The sequence below is a fragment of the Otolemur garnettii genome, unplaced genomic scaffold, assembly GCF_000181295.1.
Source record: "Otolemur garnettii isolate 467f Iridium unplaced genomic scaffold, OtoGar3 scaffold00047, whole genome shotgun sequence".
NCBI lineage: Eukaryota > Metazoa > Chordata > Mammalia > Primates > Galagidae > Otolemur > Otolemur garnettii.
In genome coordinates this window covers 2,385,610-2,411,325 of record NW_003852442.1, presented here as the reverse complement: position 1 = coordinate 2,411,325, position 25,716 = coordinate 2,385,610, and the positions used below count along the sequence as shown (strand labels likewise).

Here is a 25,716-nt window from a genome sequence, read left to right as displayed (position 1 = left end):
TAAGAAAAATAACTAGAGAGAGGTTCAGTGGCTTTGTGTAAATGTCCAAACAGGAAACTGGGGATTTGCAAGGGAACAGTCATTAGCAGGATGGAAGGATGGGGCCATTTAGTGAGTTGAGGAATTATAAAGGATTTATATTTGTGATAGATACTAAGTATTCACCATGCCCGTATAAATATCTATGTTAGATTTAAATATTTAGCTTTTAGCCCATTCCCAGAGATACTCATAGTCCCCAAAAGGTAGTTTATTTATGCATCAATTAGCTACTTCTGGATAATAAACAACTACAACAATCTCTGTGTCCTGTGACAGTAAGCAATTATTCCAGTGGGTCCATGGATTGGCTGAGTGTTGGCTGATCTGATCTAGGCTGGAAGACTCGCCTGCTGTCTGCAGATCTGTCTCAGCTTCTCATGTTTCTCATCCTTCTTGGACCTGCTGGACATCCAGGGAATGTTTATTTCATGGAGATGACAGAAGTGTAAGAGAGCAAGCAGAAAGCCACGAGACCACTTAGAATCTAGGCCTTTAGCTGCACACTGTCACCTCCACCTCGTTCTGTTCACCATCACAAGTCGCATGGACGAGCCCAGAGTCAAAGGTGAGGCGTTCACCCCTCCTTTGATGGAGCAAGATTTAGAACCAGGGAGGGGTAAAGAACTAGAGCTCAAAGCTAATCCACCATAGTAATAAGTACGTTTTCATCTATCTCCTGTTGCCTAAGCCTATGTTATAGACCAGACCCTGTGCAGGGCAGCTGAGAAGGTTGCCCCGCCACAGTCTCTACCACTCACTGGTTAGAAATCTGAGAAGAATGGTTCTTGCTCTCGTAAGCTTTCATATGATCTGTATACTCGTCTCCCAAGACGTCTCTCTTCCTGGCTGTGGCCCTCAATTCAATTCATCTTCCAGTGTAGCCAGAGTGATCTTATTTTATGTAAATAAGATATTGAACCCCTTTTGTTTAAGCAGTTTGAGTAAATCTCCCTGGACAGTAGAATGAAGTTCAATCTACCAAGGTTGACATTTAAACTGGTTCTAATCTGGACTCCCTAAACTGGCCAGCTCTCTGGTCACCAGCCCCTTCCCCAAATGCCACTTCTCCCCCATTTCTTTTTTCCAGTGGTTCTGAAAGGTAGGACGTTGGGACCTCAGGCCAAGGAATCACTGTAAGAGATCGTATCTAAATTCACGCTAAGCACTGGCGTTGTCCCTTAGCAAGCATACTCACACAGGCACTGCCATTCTGCAACTTTACCTAGATGCGACAGTAAAGAGTAAACTTAAAAGTTCATCTGAAAGGATGTGTGGAATTCTGAGCTTCCCTTAGCTGTTATTTAGTTTCTCATTAATAAATAAATAAGTACAACTTCTGCCAACCGAGCGGAGATCATGAATGTTTCTGACACATACGGGACACCAACCACAGTGGACCCCTGGCCTCTTCGTGACTCCCCCCTGGTCTGGTTACCTTGCAGTTCTTTCAGTCCTTCCTGTAGCAATATCATGTTAGAATTATCTTTCTCTCTTTCAGAGCCATATTTCCGTAAGCACACAGACCACACCTTATCACTTCTTTCCCTGCTGCCTCGCTCAGAGGCTAATGTGTGACAGGCACGTTGAGAATTTTTTTTGATGAGTAGGTGAATATTCATAAATGAGTTGTGGCGAATTCTCTAGAGTCGTGCTTCTTGAAGTTTGCATTCCAAGGGCTTGTAAAACACAGGATGTGGGACCCCACCCTTGAATTTTCAAATCAGTAAATCTAGGGACCTGACCTACCTGAGAATTTTTATTTCTCACAAGTTCTCAGGTGATGCAGCTGCTGCTGGTCTGGGGCTACACTCTGAAAAGCACTCCTTTGCTGAACTGATGCGGAGATGATTCTGTGTGGAAATAACCCCAGCCACTAATTTTGGGTAAGGGAGACACCTAGAGGGGGGTTTAAACTGCTTCTTGTTCACAGGATAAAACTGGTGTCTGAATGCCCGATTTTACTGTTAAGAAGGGACCAAAGTCCCAAAGACAGGCCAGTTTAACTGAGACCACACAGAAGTCCCTAATGGTTTCATCTCCACGGCTAGTGCAGAAGTTGTGGTTGTATTAAACGTGTTCAGAGAAGACACTATATTGGGACAGAACCTAAACAGATAAAGGTATTTTCTGCTTTATACTTAGACATGTGGACACTTTATGCACTAAGAAAATTTAGAAGGATGTCACACCCTAAAGTGTCCTCTACAAAAGATCTCCAAGAACCCACCTGCTCAGGCTGTACTCTGTGGAATTTTCTTCACTGCGTCCAGAGCTGGTCTAGATTATTAGGAGATCTTGCATTATAGTAAGCTAAATGTGACAGGCATCTTGGCATCACACATTCTCCAACACAGAAGCAATCTAATTCACCCGCTTGACACAGTCTTTTAAACACCTGTCATGCTCCAGATCCTTTTCTAGAAGCTGAACAAAGGCAGACATGGAGCCTGTATTCCAGAGGAAGATACAGACGGCAGTGTGATTACTGGTTAGCTGTTGCTACAAAGCAAACCACCCCGGATTTAGAGCAATTATTTATTTTTAGCTCACATACCTGTGGCTCAGCGGATCTGAGGGGTGCTTTGTGGGCTTGCCCAAGCCTGTGTGGGTCCATAGGGTTCCCCTCTCCCCCTAGGACCAGTGAACTAGCACAGGGGCTCTTATGGGCATTGTGGAGGTCCTAGTGAGAGCCAGCTGAAACACACAGGGTTTCCTGGGACCCAGGCTTATAACTGACACCCCATCACTTCTATCTTATTTCATTAGTCACACAAGTCACATGCCCAAACCCAAGGCCAGCAGCAAAGGGTATAGATGTAGTAATGCAAGCAACAATGTATAGGATGGGCTCAAGTGACTCAAAGGACTGTAAAGAAACAAGGAGTGAGGTATGTGGCTTAAGAGTTATCAAGGGCCAGACGTGGTGGCTAATTTCTGTAATTCCATCACTTTGGGAGGTGGGAGGGTCACTGGAGCCCCTGGAGTTTGAGGCCAGCCTGGGTAACATAGTGAGACCCTGTCTGTGTAAAAAATAAAGAAATAATAAGGTAGCTTGGTGTGGTGGCACATGCCTGTAGTCCCAGCTACTTGGGAGGCTGAGTCAGGAGGAATGTTTATAGTGAGGTAACAGTGAGCTGTGATTGTGCCACTGCACTCTAGTCTGGGTGGCAGAGGGAGAACTTGTCTTAAAAAAAAGTGATCATGGTTGCTATTTTTTTGGTCACCATTTTGGTGATGGAAGGAAGACTTATTCTAGGATAGTATATTGTAATCTGGGGTGTGTTTAGCAGGCTTGTGCACCGGGAAGGGTGTCCCGTCAGCATGAAGGTATGTTGGAATGCTGCTTGGCATGGGCTTCCTTCCATGCTAAGTATATCCCTTCTAACCAGGGCTGTAGGCAGACCTGTAGCTATTTTATCTCCTAAGGGCTCCTGTCTGGTTTGTCATTTCTGTACCCAAGAACCTCATCACAGCAGCACATGTAAAGCGCAGCAAAATTTGTATAGTTTAATCCGTGCTGAAGTATATACCAGTTGCCTCCTCCCCATACACGTGCACATCTGTGTGCTTGTACACACACACAAGGCATGGGCACACCCTCACACAGCCACCTCACACTCTGAAATGTTTTCACCAATATCAGCCAGCCAAAGGAAACAACCTCAACCCCTGGGACCCACAGGAGGCAGCTGCTGGCTGTAGGATCACTCTGGCAGTTCCAAAGCCAGGCCGATGAGCCTGGAAATGGGGTGTGTTCTTTGAGTGTGTCTAAAGGCAGGCAGAGGTTCCCAGGAGCTCACAGCTGCCACAGCGACTGGAGCTTGGTGAGGGGCTGATGTAGGGGGAGGTGCAGTGGGGACAGGTAGAGGTGGCATTCAGCTTCAGTATTTGTATTTCTCACCATCAATCAGTCTATGAGCCGGAAGACCTCCATTAGAGAACTGAAGGAAAAGCAAGGCAAAGCAAACAGACAAAAACGGTTTTCTTCTTCGGAAGTGAGGCCTATTATCATTGGAATGAAATATTTTTTTTCTCTTGTATTTATTGGGCAAAACTGATCCCCTATCCTTTGGTGTCATTATGTTCTCTGAAAGCAGAGGGGAAAACAAGGTCAGTCCATGGCCTGGGAATCACAACCTCTGCTTACCTGCCCTACTTCCGCTGCTCTGGTTTCATACACAGAGGATGGATTTGAGGTCAGACCAGAGAACTGTGAACAAACCAAGCTGCCTCACCCCGAATTATTCCCCATTTGAGGGGAATATCCAACAACTGGCCCATTGGGAGTAAAAGACACAGCTAGAGAAACCACCCTGTCTGACTCTGGCCATTAACTATTCCAGGCTTGGAGTGTCACTTCTGCTCGTAGCTCATTGGCTAGATCTGGTCACACTGCCCCCCCCCCAACAACCACAAGGGGACCAGCAAGTGCAACCTTGCCATATACCCAGAAGTAGGAAAACTAGAAATAGTTGGTGAGTAGCACTAAGGACAACAGAGCAGGGAGCGCACAGTAGGGCCCACAGAGCTACAAAGTCCATAATACCACATTGTTCTCTGAATGAAGCCTTGGACACTCCCTACTCTGAGGATGTTTCCCTTGACAGCTGCTGCGTGTGGAAACCTGGCTAGACCCTCATACCAACCCTGCTGTCTGTATCGTCATCATGGTTTATCATCTCCTGAGCTAGCCCCTGCTCTCTTATCTTTGTGTCTGTCAATCCACGGGCTTGGTGCAGCTGGCCCCTGATTGACAGGATGGCTCCTTCCCTGGAATGGACAAAAATTAAGATATTTCAGGATGCCTCCTTGATTTGAAGCCTGTTTGACTCCAAAGTACCCTGCTTTATTCTTACCAGTGGGCAATGGGAGTATAGGTTTCTATACACATGGGCTCCTAATTGTCATCATCTAAGACATCATCTGTCAAAGACTGCATTTCTCAGAAGGTTGGGAGTGGCAAAGATGGCCCTACTTAGTCAAGGAAAAGACTGGATAAAGCAGCAAAATTCACCTTTCACAATTTCTTCTGTGGGTGGTTTTTCCAACATTGCCCTCTGTTGGGTCAGCACTGGCTAAAGCAGCCAAACATCAGATGGCATTGCATCTTTATCAGTGACCTTGGGACCACATAGCAGCAACGAGGAAGTCTTTAAATGCATATCAATTTAAACTTACCGAGTGGTTACTTTGTCACTTAATCTTCACCACGTACAGTACTGTTTGTGTTTTCATTTTACCAGGAGACAAATGGAGTCAGAGAGTTTGAATAACTTACTAACACTTAATCTTTACCACATACAGTACTATTTATATTTTCATTTTACCATGGGACAAATGGAGTCACAGAGAGTTTGAATAACTTACTAGCGAAAGATCTGGTTATGCCTAGGCAGTGTGGCTCTAGATCCTTGCCCCTCCCCACTGTCTGCCACATCTTGAGTAAATGTAGCCATCTATCTCTTTAACACACACTAATCAGTGTCTCCATGTTCTAGGCCTTGTGCCAGATGCTGGGAATACAGCCCAGTCCACTGCATCTCTGCATGGCCCATTACTCAGTATCCTACTGTGTCGGATATCACATAGTACATTTTATCCAATATTTTGCATCAGGGGAAATGTGTACAATGTTCAGAAACATTGTACACATGTCTCTATAACAAGAACTATGTAACTTATTGACTTATGTGTCTGTTATTGCTTTGGCGGTCAGGAAGCTCATCCTAATCAAAGCAAATATGTTAGAGTTTGAGCTTAGCATTTCAGTTTTCTGAACTTCTCCTTCTGCCTGGATTTTCTATTAAATATTTTGGTTACATAAATCATATCATACAAATGTCCTTTATTATAAAATCTCTTAAATCCTTTTTAGAAGAAGGCTATGTAAAAATGATCAAGTAAGGTCTTTACTGCATATTCTTAGATTCCTACTAGGGAAGGGAGGCCTAGATGTCCCTCTTACCCTCATTTCCAAAGCACCCCACTTATAAAATCCCTTGGGCAGTGGCTTCCAATGTTCTGAGTCCCTGAGACTAGATTAGAGCTTCTGAAAGGTCACATCTATGTAGGAAAAAGGGTTTCCTCAAATCAAGGTCTTAGCTTTGGTGCCAACTGCACATTGGTTGAGTGGGTGACCAGTGAAAATTTCACCTGAGCAGTTAATAAAATCTATTGCTCCTTGATAGATTTTTTTTTTTCCTAGAAGCTAAAATTGATCTGTCCTTTTTGTGATTTGTGAGATGGCAGAGAAAAACCAAACATCATCATGACTTGGGCAACACTGGGTGGTAGGGGGGAGAGAAAAAAAAAAACCTGCGAAGTCTTTCCAGGTGTAGAAAAGGCTGAAATTGCTGGGGTCATTTTATTTGATTTATTGGAAATAAAGTGGATCTTATTAACATTTTAATAAAGAGAATCTTACTGCACTAGGCTGGAAGTGGCCGCCAGTACCCGGCGCAATTCCATTCTCTGGAAAAGTGGAACCGGCTGGCACTGCCCAGCATGATTTGTGAGGCTGGGCCCCAACAGTCCAAAGAAGCAAATGGGCTGCCACCTCCTCTGGGCTCGCTCTTCATGAGGTGCTCACCCCGTATCTGCCATGCAAAGCGAGGGAGCTTTATGAAGGAATCCGTCTTGTAAAGCCATTGGTCCTGGTCATCAGCCTCTACCCAATGCTTTCGTGATGCTGCTGCTGATCTATTTGGGAAGTTGGCTGGCTGGCGAGGCAGAGCCTCTCCTCAAAGCCTGGCTCCCACGGAAAATATGCTCAGTGCAGCCGCGTGCATGAATGAAAACGCCGCCGGGCGCTTCTAGTCGGGCAAAATGCAGCCGCGAACTCCACTCGTCGTGTGCGTCCTCCTGTCCCAGGTAGGGAAGAGGGGCTGCCGGCGCGCTCTGCGCCCCATTTCTGCATTCCTGTCGCCGGGCGCAGGCTGGGCGAGGGGGCTTTCCGGGGGATCGGAGGATCGGGGGCTCGGGGCGGGCGCGGCAGTGAAGACAGACCCGGGGCTTGGCAGAGAGGTCATTACCGGCGCAGAGATCCTAGGGGGCCTGGCTTCCAACCTCCCCACTCCTCGCGTGTGTGTGTGTGTGTGTGTGTGTGTGTGTGTGTACACACGGGAAGGAAGGAAGAAATCCCCAGTCCCTTTTTATGAGCCGGGGCGACATTCTCGCCTACATCAAGTGGGGTAACTTTGGTTCGCCTCCTCCGGAGGCTCGGTGTATCAGAGAAAGACTCAGTTGTGGCGACTCCAGCGAGTCGTGGTCACCCCCAGCCCAGCATTCAGCGGGGGAAGTGCTGCTCGGTCTGGATTGTGGGCTGCCTAGCTGGAGAGGCCGAGCTGGCATCGCTGACTTCCCGGGGCTCCCGGGCCCCAGTGCCCAGCCCATCGCGCGCTGGAAGGCGCCGCGGGCCAGCAGAGAGCCGCAGCCGGCTGCTGCTGTCGCTCAAAGGCGCCAGCGCCGGCCGCGCCCGCATCGGGGTCCTTTCCTTCCCAAACCCTGGGCCCAGAAGGGCTGGAGCACATCCCCCGCCAGGGCGCAGGCCCCAGCCCCCAGCCCCCGGCGGCGCCCCCATTGTCCAGCCAGCTGGAGCTCCAGCTAGAGCCCGGGCTGCCGCCTCTGCCGCCTTCCCTGGGCGGGAGCGGAGCTCGGAGAAAAGTTCAAGCCTTGCCCACCCGGCTGCAGCTGCCTGTTAACCCTAGGAGCGCTGTGCCGCCAGGAAAGGGCCCGCCAACCAGGAGAGGGAGGGGCAGGAGCCACGGTCCTCCAGCGATCAACTCTGCATCTCGGAGATGTTTGGAAGTTTGCGTGCTGGAAAGCAGTGCTCTGAGGCCAGGCCTGAGGTGCTGGAGGCGGAGGGGAGCAGCACCTCAGCCTGCTAGGGAGCCTGTGGTTTCTGAGAGCACCCTGACTCAGACCCAAGGCCTCCTTGGCAGCCTCTGGGACTTGGAGTGAGCTGGGAGGCTACAAGTGGGTGGAGGAGGACAGGGCAGGGCCAGGCTTGGGGTGCTAGGAATGGTGTTGAGTTACTGGCTAGGACTCCGGGTGCCAGGGAAGAGACACATGTGTGTACTTTTGGGTGAAAGCAGAGAAAGGCTTTTAGGGTCCCAGGCAGGGGCTGGCTTCTAGGGGAGACCTGTGCTGGCTCAATGTTGTGGTTAGACTTTGGAAATGGGCCAGCAGCTCAGAAATGCAGTGATCAGGGGATGACTCAAAGAAGGGGATAGGGACAGTTCCAGGGGCAGATGAAGGTGCAGGCTGCTAAGACAGATTTCCTGCCTCCTTCCTCCCCTGGATTGTTGGCCCCCTTTCAGCACTACTCAGTTATAGCTCCTCTTTTGTGGGACTTTGTCTTTAATTCTGCCATGGATTCTATGCCTGCTGTGAATTGGTTTTCCACACTTCCTAGACCCATTCCCTAAGACTGTATGTGTCTACGTATACTGCAGTTTAGCAAGGGGGCTCAGAGCATGCCTTAGACAGAAGGGATTCAGACAGATCCAGACACTACCCTTGGCAGGTTGCTCAACCTCTTTGAACTTTCAAGATAACCTACCACCTTTCTAGGACTGCTGGGTGGGGAAGACCGCATTCAACAGGGTGCCCTTGGGAATGCATTTACACAAGGTGTGCCTCCTGGGAATTGTCCTGTGTGCAGCACTTCCCTTCCCATTGGTTTCTCCGGGATTTCTACAGACCTCCTTCTCTCTTGACATGTTTCAGCCTCAGTTTGGATTCCAGGGCTGGCCCAAAGTTCTACCTTCTGTAGAGCAAGACAGACCACGTGGCGGTGCCTGGCGATCTTCGTGCACTGGGGAGCATTGTTCATGATACTTTTTGCAAAGCAACTGGTGTGTCTCCTCATGCAGGGCCCAGCTAGTTCTGAAGGCTCACTCTATTTACTTAGAAGAGGGGAGCAGAGGTTTTACTGTGAATTGAATTGCTTGCCCTAAGAGCCTTATTTCTCTGTCTGATTGTTAAGCATAATTGGAGCAAATGTCCACATTAGGGTAGTAATTGATATCCTGGTAGCAATAGTACCTCACAGAGAAATCATTTCGAGGCAATCAAGTTAACTAGCAATAGGTTCAAGTGCAGGGCTCCATGAGCCATAGAAAAAAAGTGGCAAAAGTCGCGGAGCCTAGGAGCCAACAAGCAAAAACAAAACTTTCCTGAGGCAGAGAAAAAACAGAAGAAAGCAAATTAGTCACTGGGCCCTGGTGGTGCTCAGGCAAGCCTGTGTGGTTTTTTCCACCGCAGTTATAATGCACATGGTCTGGCTTTGGAAGCCATCAGTCTCTGTAAGCTCATTGGCTCTGTTGCCATTTTAGGTATTTTGGTAGGAGATGAGGAATTCTAAGCAACAATGGCTGGAAGCTGACAACGTTGGACAGGCACCTCTCCTTTCCCCTGGGGTGTTTTGGGAAAGTCTGTCCCAAAAGTGGCCTCTGGAATTTGGCTACAACAAATGATGAATGTGAAACAAATCAGGAAAAACATGAGCTAGAAATTCCACTGTAAATATGATTCCCCACCTATTGGGGTAGCACTTATGACTAATCAAAACTTTCAACAATGAACGAGTAATCCCCCAAGAATTAGGATTTTAGGGAGTGGTTCAGTTTTGGAGAGCAGTCACTTGGGAGTGACTAAAAATGTTCCACAGAATTCTAAGGTTTTGATTTAAATTCTCTCTTGGAGTTAGAATCTTGATTTTTCAGGATTTTAGATGAGAATCAGTGTCTTCTAGCGCTCCCACAAGTTTTTGTGTTATGTTTTAAGAGCTGTGTTTATTTCCAGAACCTTATTGATGAGGGGAAAAGACTCACAGTTTCAGAATGCACCCTCCTCCCTCCACAGGCCAATACATGACATTTTTAAGTGATGAGGGGAATCAGCTTGGTAGAGTTCACCTGTCTGTACAGGTTTGGTTTTTTTTTTTTTTTTTTTTTGCAAGTCCCAAAAGAGATTTAATAAACTGCAAAGCTAAGTATGTGATCTGGAATTTGTATAATTCCACAGTCTATATTAAAAGCCTCAAGAGTCATCTTAGTTGATCTCTCCCACTCCGCCTCCCTCCCTTCTCCCCTTTTCTATCTTTAGCCTTCGGGTTTTCCATTAACTAAAATCTATTTCCTTCCAGAAGTATCCTCTATATGTTACAGTGAAATTGCCCAACAAACCAATGTATCCAATAACTGTATTATCTAAAAGTGCCAGAATTTGGATGTGTAAATTGAACCTCAATCTGAAGTTCACCGTTTAGGTTAAAGTATAGCTAGGTTGTTGAGAATTTCCTCTTTTCCTTCCTTCCAGAAATACCATTGCTTAGGGAGTCCAGTTAATTTCAATGTAGAGGAAGATAAAAAAAAAAAAACAAACTCTGGATTGAATTTACCTGATTGACAGTCATATCATCTAAATAGACACTGATATTTTGTGTGTGTGTACATCTCTGTGTGTTTTTGATTTTATTTTAATACATGTTGAAAAATTTCTCCAGAAGAGGGCTCCATCCACAGCATTACAAAATTCTGAGTCTACAGCTCATATTTTAAAGAACTTCAATATAGCAGCTCCATCAAAACAAAACTATTCTCCTTATTCTAAATTATTTGCTACAAGCTCCTCAAAATGAAAAGTGCTGTCATTTTTCACCCAGGGTCTTTCCTCCTTTCTTCTTTTTCCTTTATTGTAGTTGGTTCTGTTCTATTTTATTTTTTAACTCTGTATCCCCTCTGAGTATTAGAGCAGGGAAAATTTCAAAGACCTTTGTAGACAATACATATGGAATGTGAGGAAGTTCTGAAATTTCCTGGCACTTGACTTTGGTTGGACTTGGTTTTATTCCTTAGGCAGCCAAAAGGCAGGAATAGTTTTGCCTGTGAAAAGAGATAATCTTCCCCACGAGGTAACTACCCAGAAGGGTGAGCGTGAGCCAGATCCACTCACTCCAACACCAGTTGGAAAGGAGAGGGAAATATCAGTCTGTCGCACAAGTACAATAATCATTTCGGCAGAGTCAAATCAAGTGGCCTGTGGTTTGGACATTTTTCCCATTTAGTAATCAGCAAAGTGCCCAAATGCTTATGAGAATCTGACACTCCTCAAGGTCATTGCCAGTACAATTCCCTATGGCCTGTGTCCTCTGCAGCCACCTGGGGACCCTGCCCAGGCAGCTTGCATAAACAGTCACCATCTGGACTATAGCCTTGCACCTTTGGTAGGCATTCAGTGGTGGCCTTATTCTAGAGTTGGGGTGAAAATCATCTTTCTCTGCTGAGAGAGGTGGCTAAAGGAAGGCTAGAGAGGAGAAGAAATAACATTTCAAACTTGAAATGCTACTGAGTCAGGGTCCATGGAGGTGAATGCTCACCGTTAGGCTTAGCAGATTGAGCCTTGAGACATCTGATTGGTGGCACTGAAACTCATCTAGCCCAACTCTGACTCTGGGCAGAGGTTACAAAATAACAACCATGGACCAAATTTAGGCATGCATGTACTTTGGATTGAATGTTTTGAAAAGGGGGAAATTATGTATTAACAATTATTTTTTATAAACGCAATCCATGTTTTTTAGATTTCTGAAAAAGTTAGATAACCAGATGGTGCTAGATCCACTTTCCCCCATAGCTGTACTTGGCCCCCATCAGGCAGGATATGCCTCTGTAGTTTGCCACAATCTTCACCACTCCCTACTGCCAGCCTACTGTACTCACTTATTGTATCCCATTGCCCCATAGGGGCAAAGATGTCAAGGCTTGATAAAATTGGTACAATTAATTTCTTAGTGATTAATTAATTGGCCTCTTAAAGATTTCAAGGCTTGACAAAATTGGTACAATTAATTTCTTAGTGATGACTATTTGAAAAGGACAGTACTGGTGTCTTTTTGGTCTTGGTTCCTGTGACTGAACTACATTGATGTGTGTGTGCTTTGGAGAAGCATGAACCAGGAAACTGCATCCCCTCTTTGAGAACTTTATAGTCAGTGCTATAAAGTCCCCAGAGCAACGTAGCACCTGTATCCAAGGAAGTGACACACCGCAGCTCATTGGTACAGCTAAAACATCATCAGGCATCAGCAGCCCAGGGGCCCTGGGACCCCTGGGATAACATGTAGGCCTGCACGCCCTGTGTGTAGTAGTCTCCCAAGACCATGGCTGCCCTTGGAGTACAGGAACACCTGGGGTATTGCCATTCCCAGACATAACGGGAACATCACAGTAACTTACTAGATTAGATTTACAAGCGGCTTTGGGAGCACTGATCTAATACTCAGAGCTTTTGTAACTTCAAGATAAGGTTACAGCCACAGCTATGTCATGTAGTGTACTCTTCTACATAGGACGCTGTCATACCTAGCGCTGTCCTGTAGCCCTTGTGATGTTTTTGTATCTGTTTTTCATACAGTGTTACTGCTACAATTAATGCTCTCTGGCTCTGTAAGTACTAGACTAATGTGTGTTCCTTCCCATGCCAGCATGTAAGCTGCAGGTGATTCTTATTTTCCATAGCTACAGACCTCAAGGATCAGGGTAAATATAAGCACATACCAATATAAAAAACGTGATTGTTTTTCCTCTGCTCGTTGCCAACAGAAGTCAAATTCTTGAAAATTAACATTAGCGATAGGCACGTTTTGATGTGTCGAGTATCAGACACCAATGCACATTACCCACCCCGCTGCGGGGCACAAAGACCCTGTGTCTTCCGACTGTGCGTGGGCTGGGTTGAGGTGGAGGGCAGCAGCTGCTCCGCTGACAGCATCCCTGCCACATGCCTGTGTGGCCGGAAGTGAGCTCAAGCTCTGCAGGAGACCCGGGACCCCGTGAAGGAATGTGGCAGCCTCCATGCTTGCTGTGCGGGGCCTTCAGCTCAACTTCTCTTTCTCTGGATGTAGCAGGGAACCACTCTTCTGAGCTGTGTGCTGCAGGAAGGGGGTGGTGGCTGCAAATGCCTGAAGCTTGGGCTTGTGTGATAATCTCCTTGGGGACTGATTGTAAGGGCTGTGGAAAGTTGCTAGGCCCTGCCAGTGGAACCAATAGCTGACTCAGGCCAGACTGGCTGCCCCTCCACTGCTGTAAGCTGTCGGGCATCTGGGATCATCTAACTCAAGGGTTGCAAATTATGGACTGTGGCCAATTCCTGTGTGCAGCCTGTTTTTGTAAATAGTTGTATTGGATTGTTGCCACACCTATTCATTTATATAATTGTTTATGGCTGTTTTGTGTTATAACAGCAGAGTTGAGACTGTCTGGCCCCCAAAGGTAAAAATATTTACTATCTGGCCTGTTACAGAAAAAGTTTACTGACTCCTGATCTAACTCAAAATTATAGCCAAAGAGTCTACAAGGAGTTTTTGTAAAGGGGAGAGGGCATGAAGGGTTTGACCATTAGGGATCGTCCTTTGCAGGGCCCAAGCCCTGGAGCAACTTGACTTTAGGGAGATTCACCTGGGCCTGAAATGGCTTCAATATACATCTGTGATGTCTGCAGGGGTCCCACTATGTTCCAGGCACTGACTGTCTCTATGTTTAGGATACAGCTGCTAATGTGGCAGACTCACTCTCTGCTTTCTTGGGCTCAGACCCTGGCACAGGGGATCAGTCTCAATTTACTAATGATTTAAAATGGAGGCAGTGCTATGAAGGAAGGAGACACCATCATATGAGGTCACGCTGTTCCCAACAGTTTGTCTGTTCTTTGTCTTTCCCCCCAGTGAAGTACAACTTCCATTATAGTGTATATGGTGGTGCAGTTCCTTCACCCTGTATCCTCATGGCCTAGAACAGAGGCTGGCGTATAGTAGGTACTCAGCAAACATGAACGAACAAACAAATGAGTGAATGAAGGAATACTAAAAAGGCATCAGCTCCAGACGAAGGAGCTGGGAGGCTTCTCTGACAACATGATGCTTGAACTCCAACCTGGAGAAGTAGTTGGGCTTACTGACAAAGGCACACTGGAGGGGGTGTGGGGGGAAAGGCATTCCAGGTGGAAGGCACAGGCTGGGGGGAGCCTCTGCAGTGGGGACACAAAACACAGCCCAGCCAGTGTTGTGAGGTGCAGCAATGAGGTACCAGAACCCATGGGGCCTTGTCACTCACAGCAAGGGTTGTTGGTGTTGGGTAGCCATTGGAGGTAACAAGGAGACATTGTAGAGTAACCCCAGATTTCCATTTTGAAAAGCTGTCCTCTCTGCAGTGTAGCTAATGGGTTGAAGGTGGATATGAACAGAAGGGAGAAGCCAGTCTAGACCTGAGGCTCAGGAGTGAGGGTGCAGAGTCAGTGTGATGAGAGAAGTTAGACACGTCCTACTGAGATAATAGAAAAGGCGGGCAGAGAACTTGACAGGGCTTTGCAGTGGCCAGGTTTGGAGATAGCAGGACAGGGGATGGGGAGGGGTTCAAGATGCTTGCTGTCTGCAACGTGCAGACTCTATAATTAACCAAACTCTGAGACTTTTCATGCAAAAGATATCTGAGAGAAACATTGCTAAGCCCTTTAATCATTTCTTGAACATTCAATCAACAGAGCTACCAATATTTCTTACATGAAGCAAATAATGATCTAGTACTTTCCGCACTCACTTTGCAAATGCTAACAAGCCTTTGCCTCAGTCTCTTGGGCACCGCCTTGGTGACTCTTATGCTCCCAGGCATGGCAGCAGAATAAGCAACTGGGTGCCAGGCAGTGGTGTGTTGGTAAATGTTTAACAACTGTCTCTCACTAAACCCCCAAACCAGAAAACAAACCCAAACCAAAACACAACCATGTAATTTATAGTGTTTGCCAATTTCTGCAGTGTAAATGCTCCCACTAGGGGCAATTTCAATCCGCCAACCTAAGAGTTTTGTAAAAATTTAACGAAAGGCTCTTGCATGCTGATACTCTCTGGCCCCAGAGTACGACCGACCTGGATCCTATTTCCAGCTGTCTCTTTCTCTCATGCTGTGACCTTTAGCAGAGCAGCTGCCCTGTTCTCATCTGTCAAATTGACCAACTGTTCATGAAGTTCAAATAGATAAAGGGTATTAAAACTCAGAGAAGTCTAATTTGCTTCAAAGATGTACATAGATTATCAAGATCATTATTACCTACAAGGAAGCAGGTCCTCACAGCTCCTCCTTCAGCCAGGATTCTATAGGTATCTAACTGGTCTCTACACAAACAGTTGGTGAGTTTGATTCAGTCACTGTGTGGAGTTTGAGCTCCTTGCAAGTCTGGGCACTTTAGCAATTTAAAAGGGTTATTGTGCTCTATGGCAGTATTGATTCTGAACTTATCTATCCTACTTTCCTGCTGTCTTTCTCTTCTTTTCTCCCTGCTTCTCTCAGAAAGATAAGTGGTATTTAGTGCGTGCTGTGTGCCAGACGCCCAACCAGGCACTTCAGCCTCGGAGGGTGAGGTCCATACAGTTGCTGTCCCCTTTGAACAGATGGAGAAAGTGGAGAGTTTTAGGACCTGGCCCAAGATCACAGAATTATAAGCAGTAAGCTGGTTCTTAGCTGGTGTTTGAGCTGAGCTGGCATCTGTGTGGGGACAAAGCTGCCTGGCTGATGCATTCACTCATGCACCAAGAATTTATTGAGGCATTTAAGGAATTCAGAGGTAAATGAATATAGCCCCCTGCCCTCATGGAGCTTACATTCGAGAGGACAGCTGATGACAAACAAGTAAATAAATAGCTGAAATAATGACAAATTTGGCACGGGAATCAAAATGGTCGGCAGGGGCTGTTCCTTCTCTTCCTTCCATCTCTCCTCTTTGCCTCTCTCTCTCTTCTGTGTTTTCTCCTTTCTTCTTGTACATTTTAATGCTTACCAAGTGCCAATAATGCTGTTAATCTAAGAATCCAGAGACAAATGCAACAGCCCTGGCCCTCACCAGAGAATGTGCTGGAGCAGAATTAAGGCTCATGGGCTGGAGGGGCCCAGAGAAGCTGGTGTCCTGAACTGCTAGGGGAGTTAGAGAGACTCGTGAGCCCTTGAGCAGTGAGTCTGAGTCCTGGCCCAGCCATTTACACGCTGTGTTCCCTCAGGTAAGTTACTTTATTCCGTTCCTTTTCTGTTTTCCCTGTTCTCCCCTGCAAATAAGGAGAGGAAAGGAACACCTACACCAACCCTGCAGGGTTGCTGTGAGGATTACCTAAGTGCAGCTAGTGATGTCACCCTGTGACTGGCATCTGCTCAAGGTGTGTTGGTTATATTAACTTTCACCCTCTGTGCTCTAAGGAAGTTTATGGTCTGAGGTACCATGGGACCTTGGCCTTCAGGATGTGACTAAATTGAGGGGAAAAATGACTGTATAGTTTATATGCATGAATATTTAAAAAGAAAGTTTGCTCCCTAGGGAAGGATTTGCCAGTTCCCATATTGAGAGGTCCCTAAGGATTGTTCCTCTGGAGATTTTATGCCTCATAAAATTATTTGCTCTGGTGGGATTTGATCTTCTAGATGTATCTGCCCAGAAGCTTTCTCAGGAGGCTTTATTCAGGCAGCCTGTGTATGTGTGCACACACGTGTATGTGCGTGCCAGTGCCATATTTAAAATTCTCTGAAATAACTACAATTTAGTATAAATGCTTATGCCAGTTATATACATTATCTCAAATCCTTGCTGGAGCCCTTACAGGCAACTCCTATTCTCAATTTCATATATGATGAAAAGAAATTCCCAGTGACTGAGTCATTTGCCCAAGGCCACATGGCCACTAGACAACTTGAGCAGGTTTTGAACCTGCGTGTTCTTGATTCCTGTCCTAGCCTTTTCCCCTCTGTTATACTTTGCTCCCTACCCTCTCCCATCTCCACCTTGTCTATTTTGTTCTCTGACTCTCCTGAAGTTGAAATGGCTGTCTGGGATGGGCCCACTTTTTGAGTTCCTACTCTCTGAAAGCGTGTCTGGGCCCTGGACCTCCTGTCTGAGTTACTGGTTGCAGTCTTCAAAACTGGATTAGCCCAGGGGTATTTGTTTGTGTTCTTTGTCTCTGAGTCCTTACTTTTGACCAGGGCCAAACAACCCACCCACACTGTGTGCTTCCTCCAGCAAGAATGGCCATGCCAGTAAGACTGGCTGCAAGGATGCCAGGACCTGGCATGGGTGTGGCTCATCTGTGGCTCCAGTCATGCAGGCACATTCTCTAGCAGGTTCCTACAGGCCGCAGCTGGATGGCATCCTTCCCCAGGAGCACCAAGAAAGTCCATTGTCTAATCCAGTCCTTCTGCATGCTACTGTCTGTAACGTTTTACCCAATCTAAAAGAAAATGAGAAATATACAGCCTGGAGCTATACAGATCCACGGATCTATAGTTACAATTGGACAGAATCTAACTCAAAGTTTATTTTTGTTTTACCAGAACATTTTTTTCCTTTTTAATTCAATTTAAGTGCCTTTAATCAGGGTAGCCATTGATTCAACAAACACATGCTGAGTGCATGCTATGAGCACAGTACATGTGGCCAGAGACAGAGAGCGCCTGCTGTGTCTTCAAGGAGCCTGTCCTTTGGGTGGATTCCTCCTTTGCCTTGTCGCTCATCAAGTCTCTTAGCACAGTGGCCTTCCTTTTCTTCCTTCCTTTTCTCTTTGAGAACTTTTGTATCTGTGCACCCCATCTATACATTTTATATTTGGATAACTTGTTCGTTTAATGAAAACTTATTGTGAAAAGGCTGCCTTTCAAACATGGTGCTCAGCACCAGGGTATGGGGCTGCGATTAAGAAAGGTAAGATTGCCTGTCTTCACAGAGTCTGCCTTCTGTTAGGGGAAAAAGACAGCAAACAAGACAAGTATGAAAGTTTCTCATAGGGATGGTGCTGAAAATTATTCAAATAGAACAGACAGTGTCACTCTGAGCTTGTCCACCGCCGTCTCTTGGGCTGGAGAGTTCTTTAGTCTGATGCCATGGCCTTGACACATTTTTGGAATGAAATGTCCTATGGTTTGTCCTTACTGCTAAAGAGTTGTTGGTCAAATTTTGTCCATTCTCCATTTTTTGTTTTTGTTGGAATTTTATGATTGGGAATTAAAAAACATGGCAACCAATGATTCAAACCAGGCTTGGGTGCAGGGGATTAACTTGTGAGCAGTCTCAGGGCCTAGAAGTGAGGGAGTGGAGACAGCAAGATGAGAAAGAAGGAACGCCAATAAGCCAATAGAAACTGTGTCATTGAGCTGTCACTGTCATGGGAAACTGGACCTCATTGCTGTTGGGACTCCTGGGAAGAACTGTCCCTCTGTGGGACGGGTGGCTGGAGGTATATTCAGTGATGCTCATCTTCTGCTGGCCAGTGTGACCTCTGCCACCCTTAACTCCCCTGTGATAGGTCTTGCTGGTATAGAGAAGCCACCATGGCAGAGTCCTACATAGGAAAATGGTGAGTCATGGCAGGCGCTTGGACTGGCAGAATATGCCCTATAGGACATGGGATCATGAGACTCTAGTGGCCACCATGACATGTTTCTGGGAGCTTCCTCAGTACAGCTCATGGTAGCAGAGTGATGGTGGTGGTGGTTGTTGAAACCTGAATTTGGTTATGCACCCACCTGCAGGTACCCTCTTTCCCACTAGATGGTACCAGTATGCCAAAGCCCTGGAATGCTACCTGAGGCCTCACTTTTGACTTGGAATATATTCATCCTACTTTGGAACAATTAATCAATAAACTAGTTGAGGTCAAAGGAATGGATTATAAGTGTTTTAAGGTCAGAAGATGGGAGAGAAGCGGAGGTTTTCTAAAAAGTCACCCCCTTTCCCTCATGTGGTCATTTATCAGCACATACCGCTCAGTCGGAACCCGCTGAGCACTCCACTGTTCTAGGCACTGGGAATACCTAAATGAACCATGCAGACAAAGGCCCTGTCCTGGTGAGTTCACACACGGAATGGGGGAGAGACAGTGAAAAACAACAGGTCTGCCATGTCTGCCAGGTGGCAATGAGAGCTACAAAGAGTGAAAGTGCAGGTGAGGAGATGGACAGGGTCAGGGAGAGAACACAGCTCTTGTCTCTGTCTTGTTGGCTGTAGGACGAGAGAAGATTTCCATCTGTACCCTGAAGCGAGTTATGCCGCTCACCAACTCCGTACAGTTACCCCTCATTTTGTTTATTTTCAAAATGAGACTATGAGCTTGTGGAGGGCAGAAATGATGCTTGGCAAACGGGCATTGACCCAGTTAGCTCAGTAGACTGCTTGTTGGCTGATTTAATTTGTCTGGAATAATGCTGAATTGTTATTGTTGTCGACACACAATGGAGTTACATTATACTCAGAGGTTAGCGTATAAAGTCAGGGTTTAAGGCAAACACAGAGTTATCATTAACCTTGAAATCTTTTATGCTGGCCATTAAAGTGCAGTGTGCGTGGTTTTGTGTATGCAACCCCGTACTGTAATCACTGTGGAACGATGTATAATACACGGAGTGATGTACAGCACATAATAAAGAATATATGCAAGATATAATTTTATAGCATTTAATTGCAGTATTTATATTGTTCTTTTTCTTTCTCTTTTTGGTAGAAGAGCTAGCTTTCTATTAGTTAAATGTGCATATGAGATGACTTCACTGAATTCATTTAAGCCAGATTCCTAACCATATAATCCCCACCCGGCTGTGCGCTAGGCAGGGCAGGAGAGGTTTACTCTGTTGCTTGCTATTCATCTTTGGATTCTCACTAGTATTCAGATGATTTGAGGCAGGGGAACTGTATGCAGAAGCTGACATCTAGGCAGTGCTATGAGCTAGGGCTGGTGTGAATACTTTAGATGTATTAATTAGTACATTTAATCCTCACAGTGATTCTCCAGAGTATTTACTATGCTTTTAATCCCATTTCACAGATGGGGAAACTCCAGGAGAACTAAATAAAAGAACTTAGTAAAGCTTTGGAGCACTGGGGCTGAGTTTCTGAGCCATAGAGCAGTGCCTGCCTCCTTCCAGACACAGGAGGCCACATGTCATATGACTCTGTGCAGTGAAGTGTCCAGAACAGGCAAATCCGTGGAGACAGAAAGCAGATTAGCAGATGTCTAGGGCTGGGGGGAAGAGGAATAGGGAGTGACTGCTAATGGGTATGAGATTTCTTTGGGGATGATGAGAATGTCCAGCAGCTAGATAGTGTGGTGATTACACAGTTCTGTGAATACACTAAAATCCCTAGAATTGTATGTCTTAATAGGGTGGGAGTCACAGTATGTTAAATATTCTCAAGGAACCTGTTATTGAATAGAAAAACAAACAAACCTTGGGCAGTTCAACCTCAGGGCGCCTGCATGCCCCACCCCTGAGCACATACAACCCTTCCAGGGGTGAGCTTCACTCCCTCACTCATATTTACCCAGTTGCTCCTCCAAACTGAGAAATTTGGGGCCTCGAGTGGCAGTGCCAGGATTTAGACCCAGCAGTTTGAGGTCTGAATCATACTCTTTGGGGCTACACTGATTCTCACACATAGTTCATTCATTAAGGGCAACCTGGGTGGTCCAGAGCTACAGATAACTTTGGCTCATTAGAAATGAGACAGTAGTTCTGCACTTTTGTTTTGGTGATTTGCAAAATGCATTTAAGAATCTTTGTTATTATTTCCATCCAGCCCAGGCACCCCTGGCGTAGGGTCCAGGCTGTAAAACCTGGAGAATACAGGAAAGGGAGGTGTGTGAGTGTGGCTGAATTGTGAAAGTAATACTGTCGGGGTCCAGGCAGCCGCTTGAGATGTCGGATCTTGGTGTAATCATGGGTGGAGAATGACCAGATGCACTATCAGCAAGACTAGTGTGAAACAGTTGATTGAGGAAGAAAAAGACAGGTTTACAAAACAAAAGCAAGATACAGGTTTATAAAGCAAGATATGTTTGCCATAGACAATGAATGGGCCCCTCTTGTCATGGCAAAAAAGGCCTTGGTTATGGCCTGGATACTGTCTGGATTGGGCCCACCTCATGATTCAGAGGTCACCTTGGAATCTCAGAGTCTTACTGTGCACAGGGGCCTCCTGTGAGCTTCTTTAAATGCCCCTGAGGGGCAGGCTATGAACCCTGATATACATTTAATCAGCCTTCAGGTTGTTCTGTGTCACCTTCCAGACTCTATTGGGCCTCTGTTGCTACAGCGTCCTCCCTATCCTTTTGCAGTTGACCTAAGTTCTGATTGGTAGATTGGAAAGGTGTTCCCTCCTCCCCAGGTATAAGCAATCCATTGGGACAGGATTAAGTTATGGCAGCACTAAGGTGGAGATGGGGATGACCTTTGTCCTTTTTCCCTAGGACAGTAGATTCTTAATCTACCTAAGGATATGAAAGAGGGAAGGAAGGAGCAGAGAGAAAGAAATTTGACACGCTAATTGTCATTGTCCTCCAGTTGATAGCAGATTGCTTCAAGGATTTAGGATTTACCCAAATTAACATGAATGTTTGGCACCCCTTGGCTGATGCAGCTGAGGAATTCAATAGCTTGATAATGAGGAGGCAATCTAAGGTCTGAGGCTGGGAAGGGAGCACTCATCACTCTACCAATCAAGGACACCCCCCAACTCAGCGGATCCCACCTCTGCCTTCTGCATCCTCCACAGCCCACCATCACCCCCCCACAGAGATCCTTTCAGTCCCAAGCCCCTAAGCATGGAATTTACTCCTCGCTGCCCTCATTCATGGGTTGATGATTTGTATTTTTTTTTTCATGTTGAAAATACAGAATGACAAAGCCATTAGTTCTTGGCAGTGCACAGGAAAGGGCAGCCTGGGGCTTGCCACCTGACCAGACCCTGAACATGAGCTTGCCTTCCAAGGAGCGGAGGCTTTAGAAAGGCAAAGGTGAAGGACTGCGAATGCCTTCCTGGGTCTCCAGTCTGGAGGAGCAACAGCAGTTGGGGCTACCATAAGAGCTGAGAATTGAACTGGTTCAGGCCAGGATCTGGTCTCCCCAGATATCAGGTGTTTTCTGGGCTCCCTGTAATTCTTCCCAGGTGCAAAGCCACGTGAATGTCTGATTCAGCCCTCCGTGGTCAGTTTCCAATGCAGTGTTTTGCAAAGTGTATTCTGAAGATATACTGGTTCCATGAGAAGTTAATAAAGGTTCTGTCTGGAAAAACAATTTTTTTTCCCTACAAATGAAAATTTCTGAGAAAGCAGTGTGGGTAGGGAAACTCTTACACAGAGTAGGTCAGGAAAAAGTGGTAGGATGCCTAGATCTCAGAGATCTCAGAAGTTTCCATCAGCCAGATCCTTCGCCCAGCTTCAGCACCACATGGGAACTTGTTGGCAATGCAGATTATCCACCTAGGAAACCAGAGCTTCTGAGGATGGGTTCAGATTTTTTTCAGTGTTTGCAGTAGTTTGCAAACCTGCGGGAACCTCAAAATCCCACTGGGTTTTGAAGTCCGTCCAGAACCATTCTTTCAGTGCCAATTTGAATCTTTTTTTTTTTTTTTTTAATTCTCTGCTATCTGCCCAGGATGCTCACTGGTGAAGTAGAGTCTAAACCAGTGGTTCTCAACCTGGGGCAGTTGTGGCCCTCAGGGGGCAGTTTGCAGTGTCTACAGACCTGTCTGATTATCTGAGGAAGGGGTTGCTATTAGCATCAAGGGAACAGAGGCCAGGGACACAATACACACCTAACATTATCCTGACCTAATGTTACTACTGCTGAGGTTGAGAAGCCCCAGTCCAAATGCACAGCTTCGGACTCACTCAGCACACACAGGGATTTTTATCTCTGTTTTGTCCTATTCTTACTAGGAGGCCGGAATCTAAAGTGGGGTCTCCGTGAAAAGCTGCCTGGCAGCAAGCTAGTATTCGTGTATAGTTTTTCAAAAGGTAAAACTATGTTGCTTGGGTAAATATATACTTTAACTTATTAATTTACGAGGAAACCAGTAAGATGTTGTGACCATTCCCAAGAACATTTAAGAAACTAAGATATTTATAAGCAATTTAGCAAAGAAATATGAGGATGGGATTGCCAAGTTAGATAGAAACTAGTTAATGTACAACATGTCTACATCTTTGAGTTTATTTGGTCTGCTTGGACAAAAATTATTTACATCAACCAGTTAACCAATGACTCTGTTAAGCCTAGGGCCTACAATCAGGACCAAACAATGAAAAGAACTGAGGTCACGCTGCTGGACCTCTTCAGGTGGCCTTTGCTTCTGAATAACAATCAAAGGTTATGCCACAAACTATTACAGCCTTGTTTGCAAGCTTTGGATAATTTTTCTAGTGCTTTAAGAACATGACTTTTAATTTACTAGTGCTGCCTTATTAGAAAGAGCCTGAGATGTGGGGCAAAGAAATTGAAGGTGATGGGAAGGTTACAGGAGGTCAATGCTGTAGCACAAATAGGTCCCATGTCCTTTCTGCCTTCTGTGAATTATGTGCTGGGCTAGATGCTTTTACTCAAACCTGTCACTATCTCTATATGCAGAGGAGTTAGGTGTGTCAGCAGCAGGTGTGTGCAGAGGAAGGAGAAACCAGTGAGAAATCAAGAAATAAAATGAAGCGAGAGAAGGGGGAGAGAGTATTACAAGCTTGAGGGGTGCAGAAGTCCAAATTTGAGGGAGAAATATTCGTACTGTGTTCAGGAGGTACTAAGGAGGCTATTCTGGGTGAATGGAGAAAGAATGTAAAATTGGGTCAGAGCTAGGAGGATGACAGTTATTAGTAGAATCTACGTCATTTTAGCCAAAGGATATTACTATTGCTATAGTACACGGTGATGGTTAAGAGCCCAGGCCTTGTGGGAGGTAGGATCACAGTCTGAAGCCCAGCTCTGCCCCTGTGGGTCTCTGTGATCACAGGCATGTTGCTCAACCTCTTTGTACCTCACTCACCAGCTCTGTGACATGCAGACAGTGGTACCCACCAGTATGGCTGGGGCAGGGATTCTAGACCATCTCATAAGCACTTGATCTAAGAAACAGTAATGCCTCAGAAATTGGAAGTTGGCTATTTTTTATGTCAAGGAGGTGAACAGGATTTAACAGGCAATAGTTGTAAGCAACTTGTCTGTAAGCGTCATAGTCTCAGTTTGAGTTTCCTTAAAGCAGATTCTGAGAGGGGGATGTGAGTACAACTAATTCACTTGGGAGGTGGCCCAAAGGGAAGTGCTGGGGAGCAGGGGAGTGAGGCAGGGAAGGGAACATCACCATGTTGGGGTTTGTTGTTCCACTAGTCACCATGGTAGGTTTGGGAGCTTAATTCCCCTGGGGCTCTCTGGGAGCTGGTGGGCAATACCCACCACTGAACCATCCCTCCTGGAGACGCAGGAGCTCCGTGGACTTTATGCCACAAATCTGGGTGGGCGTCATCTGAAGGATGCCCCAGTTGGCAGTGATTTTGAGACTACTGGACTACTGAGTATGGGCTCTGGTCTCAGACAAAACAACCAGCTAAGAGTCCTGCGGGTTAGAACCAAATTAGTCCTATCACAGAAAGGCCAGAAGAGACAGCAGCTTGGGAGTAGGAGAGCAGCCGTCAGTATCTGCTGTAGTCACTATGAAAAGGCATAAAATCAGCAATGCCTTTTGGACCAGTAATACACATCTGAGGAGTTAAAAAGAAACAACAGTGCTAAATACGGAGAAAGACGTACAAAAATACATCATATTCTGTGTGATATATGTACATTCTCTGTGCTTTATGCATCATATCCAAATTGGAAACAGTAGTAATACCCAACATTTATAGACTGGTTGCCACATGCCTGATGCTCTAAAATGCTCTACAAATAGGCTAAATTTCTACAAATGAAAATTGGTTAAGCAAGTCAATGGAATATTATATAACCATTAAAGAAGATGCTTAAAAGATGATAATGACTTGGAAAAATCCTGTGAGCTATGAATACTGAACAGTGGGAGACTTTCAATACAATGAGATTCCTACTAAGCATAACAGGCCTCTATCTATGGGAAAGGGGGGAGTGGGTCTAAAAGGAATTTATCAAATGCCTAACTACAGTTTCTTTCATGTAATGGGCTCTGAGTTATTTTTTTCTCTCTAGTTTATACATCTCTATTGATGTGCTTTTATTACATTTATAATGAAAAACATAAGAAGCTTGAGGAAACAAAAGAAGTAAAAAGTTCTAAAAAGAGGTGATAAAGATTCACTGGGGATTTTGAAGAAGGGAATAACAGAACGGGAAGTTATATTTGAGAAAAATTAACCTGGGGCACTGGGGAAGATAGATTGGATGAGGAAAGACCCAAGGCAGGAAGTCTTTCTTCCTGCCAGGAAGGAAGGAAGGAAGGAAGCCAGAAAGTCCAGTGAATAAGGGAGGTCACTGGGCATTTGGAAAGGAAAGGACAAGTTCTAGCAGCCTGATGGTGAATGGAATGAAGGGAAAGGGAGAAAAGTATCAGAAATTATTCCAAGATTTTACGGCTGATTGAGAGGAAGAAAATTAGCCATGGAGCATATATATATATACACAAGAGACACCTCTCTGTGCCAGGTTTCTTTACATCTATTCTCTTATTCAAATCTAATGCAATCCTGTATGGTATACTCTCAATATTCCTGTTTTACAAAGTGAGATGATAGAAGATTAGAGCAGTAAAGCTGCTTGTCCAAGGTCACCAGGGACCCAAAGGTCAGATCATTGTTCAATGAACTGGAAAGACAGAAGCATGACTGAGAGATGATGGGTGCATGGAGGGATGATGGAT

The 25,716-nt window shown here is 45.6% G+C and overlaps 1 protein-coding gene across 4 annotated transcripts in view; it reads left to right on the top strand.

Moving 5' to 3' along the window:
- The first annotated feature begins 6,568 nt into the window (after positions 1–6,568).
- CDH13 (cadherin 13) overlaps positions 6,569–25,716 on the top strand; it is a 964,648-nt gene continuing 945,500 nt past the window's right edge. For 3 of the 4 annotated variants that reach the window (XM_012806161.1, XM_003791299.2, XM_003791298.2), the window contains exon 1: positions 6,569–6,912. Coding sequence is in view for 3 of the 4 variants with exons in the window: in XM_003791299.2 (XP_003791347.1) it covers positions 6,868–6,912 (45 nt within the window). In the remaining variant the exon portion in view is untranslated. Of the gene's footprint in view, positions 6,913–17,060; positions 17,115–25,716 lie in introns of all 4 variants that reach the window. The other variant, XM_023514115.1, reaches the window with a different exon arrangement.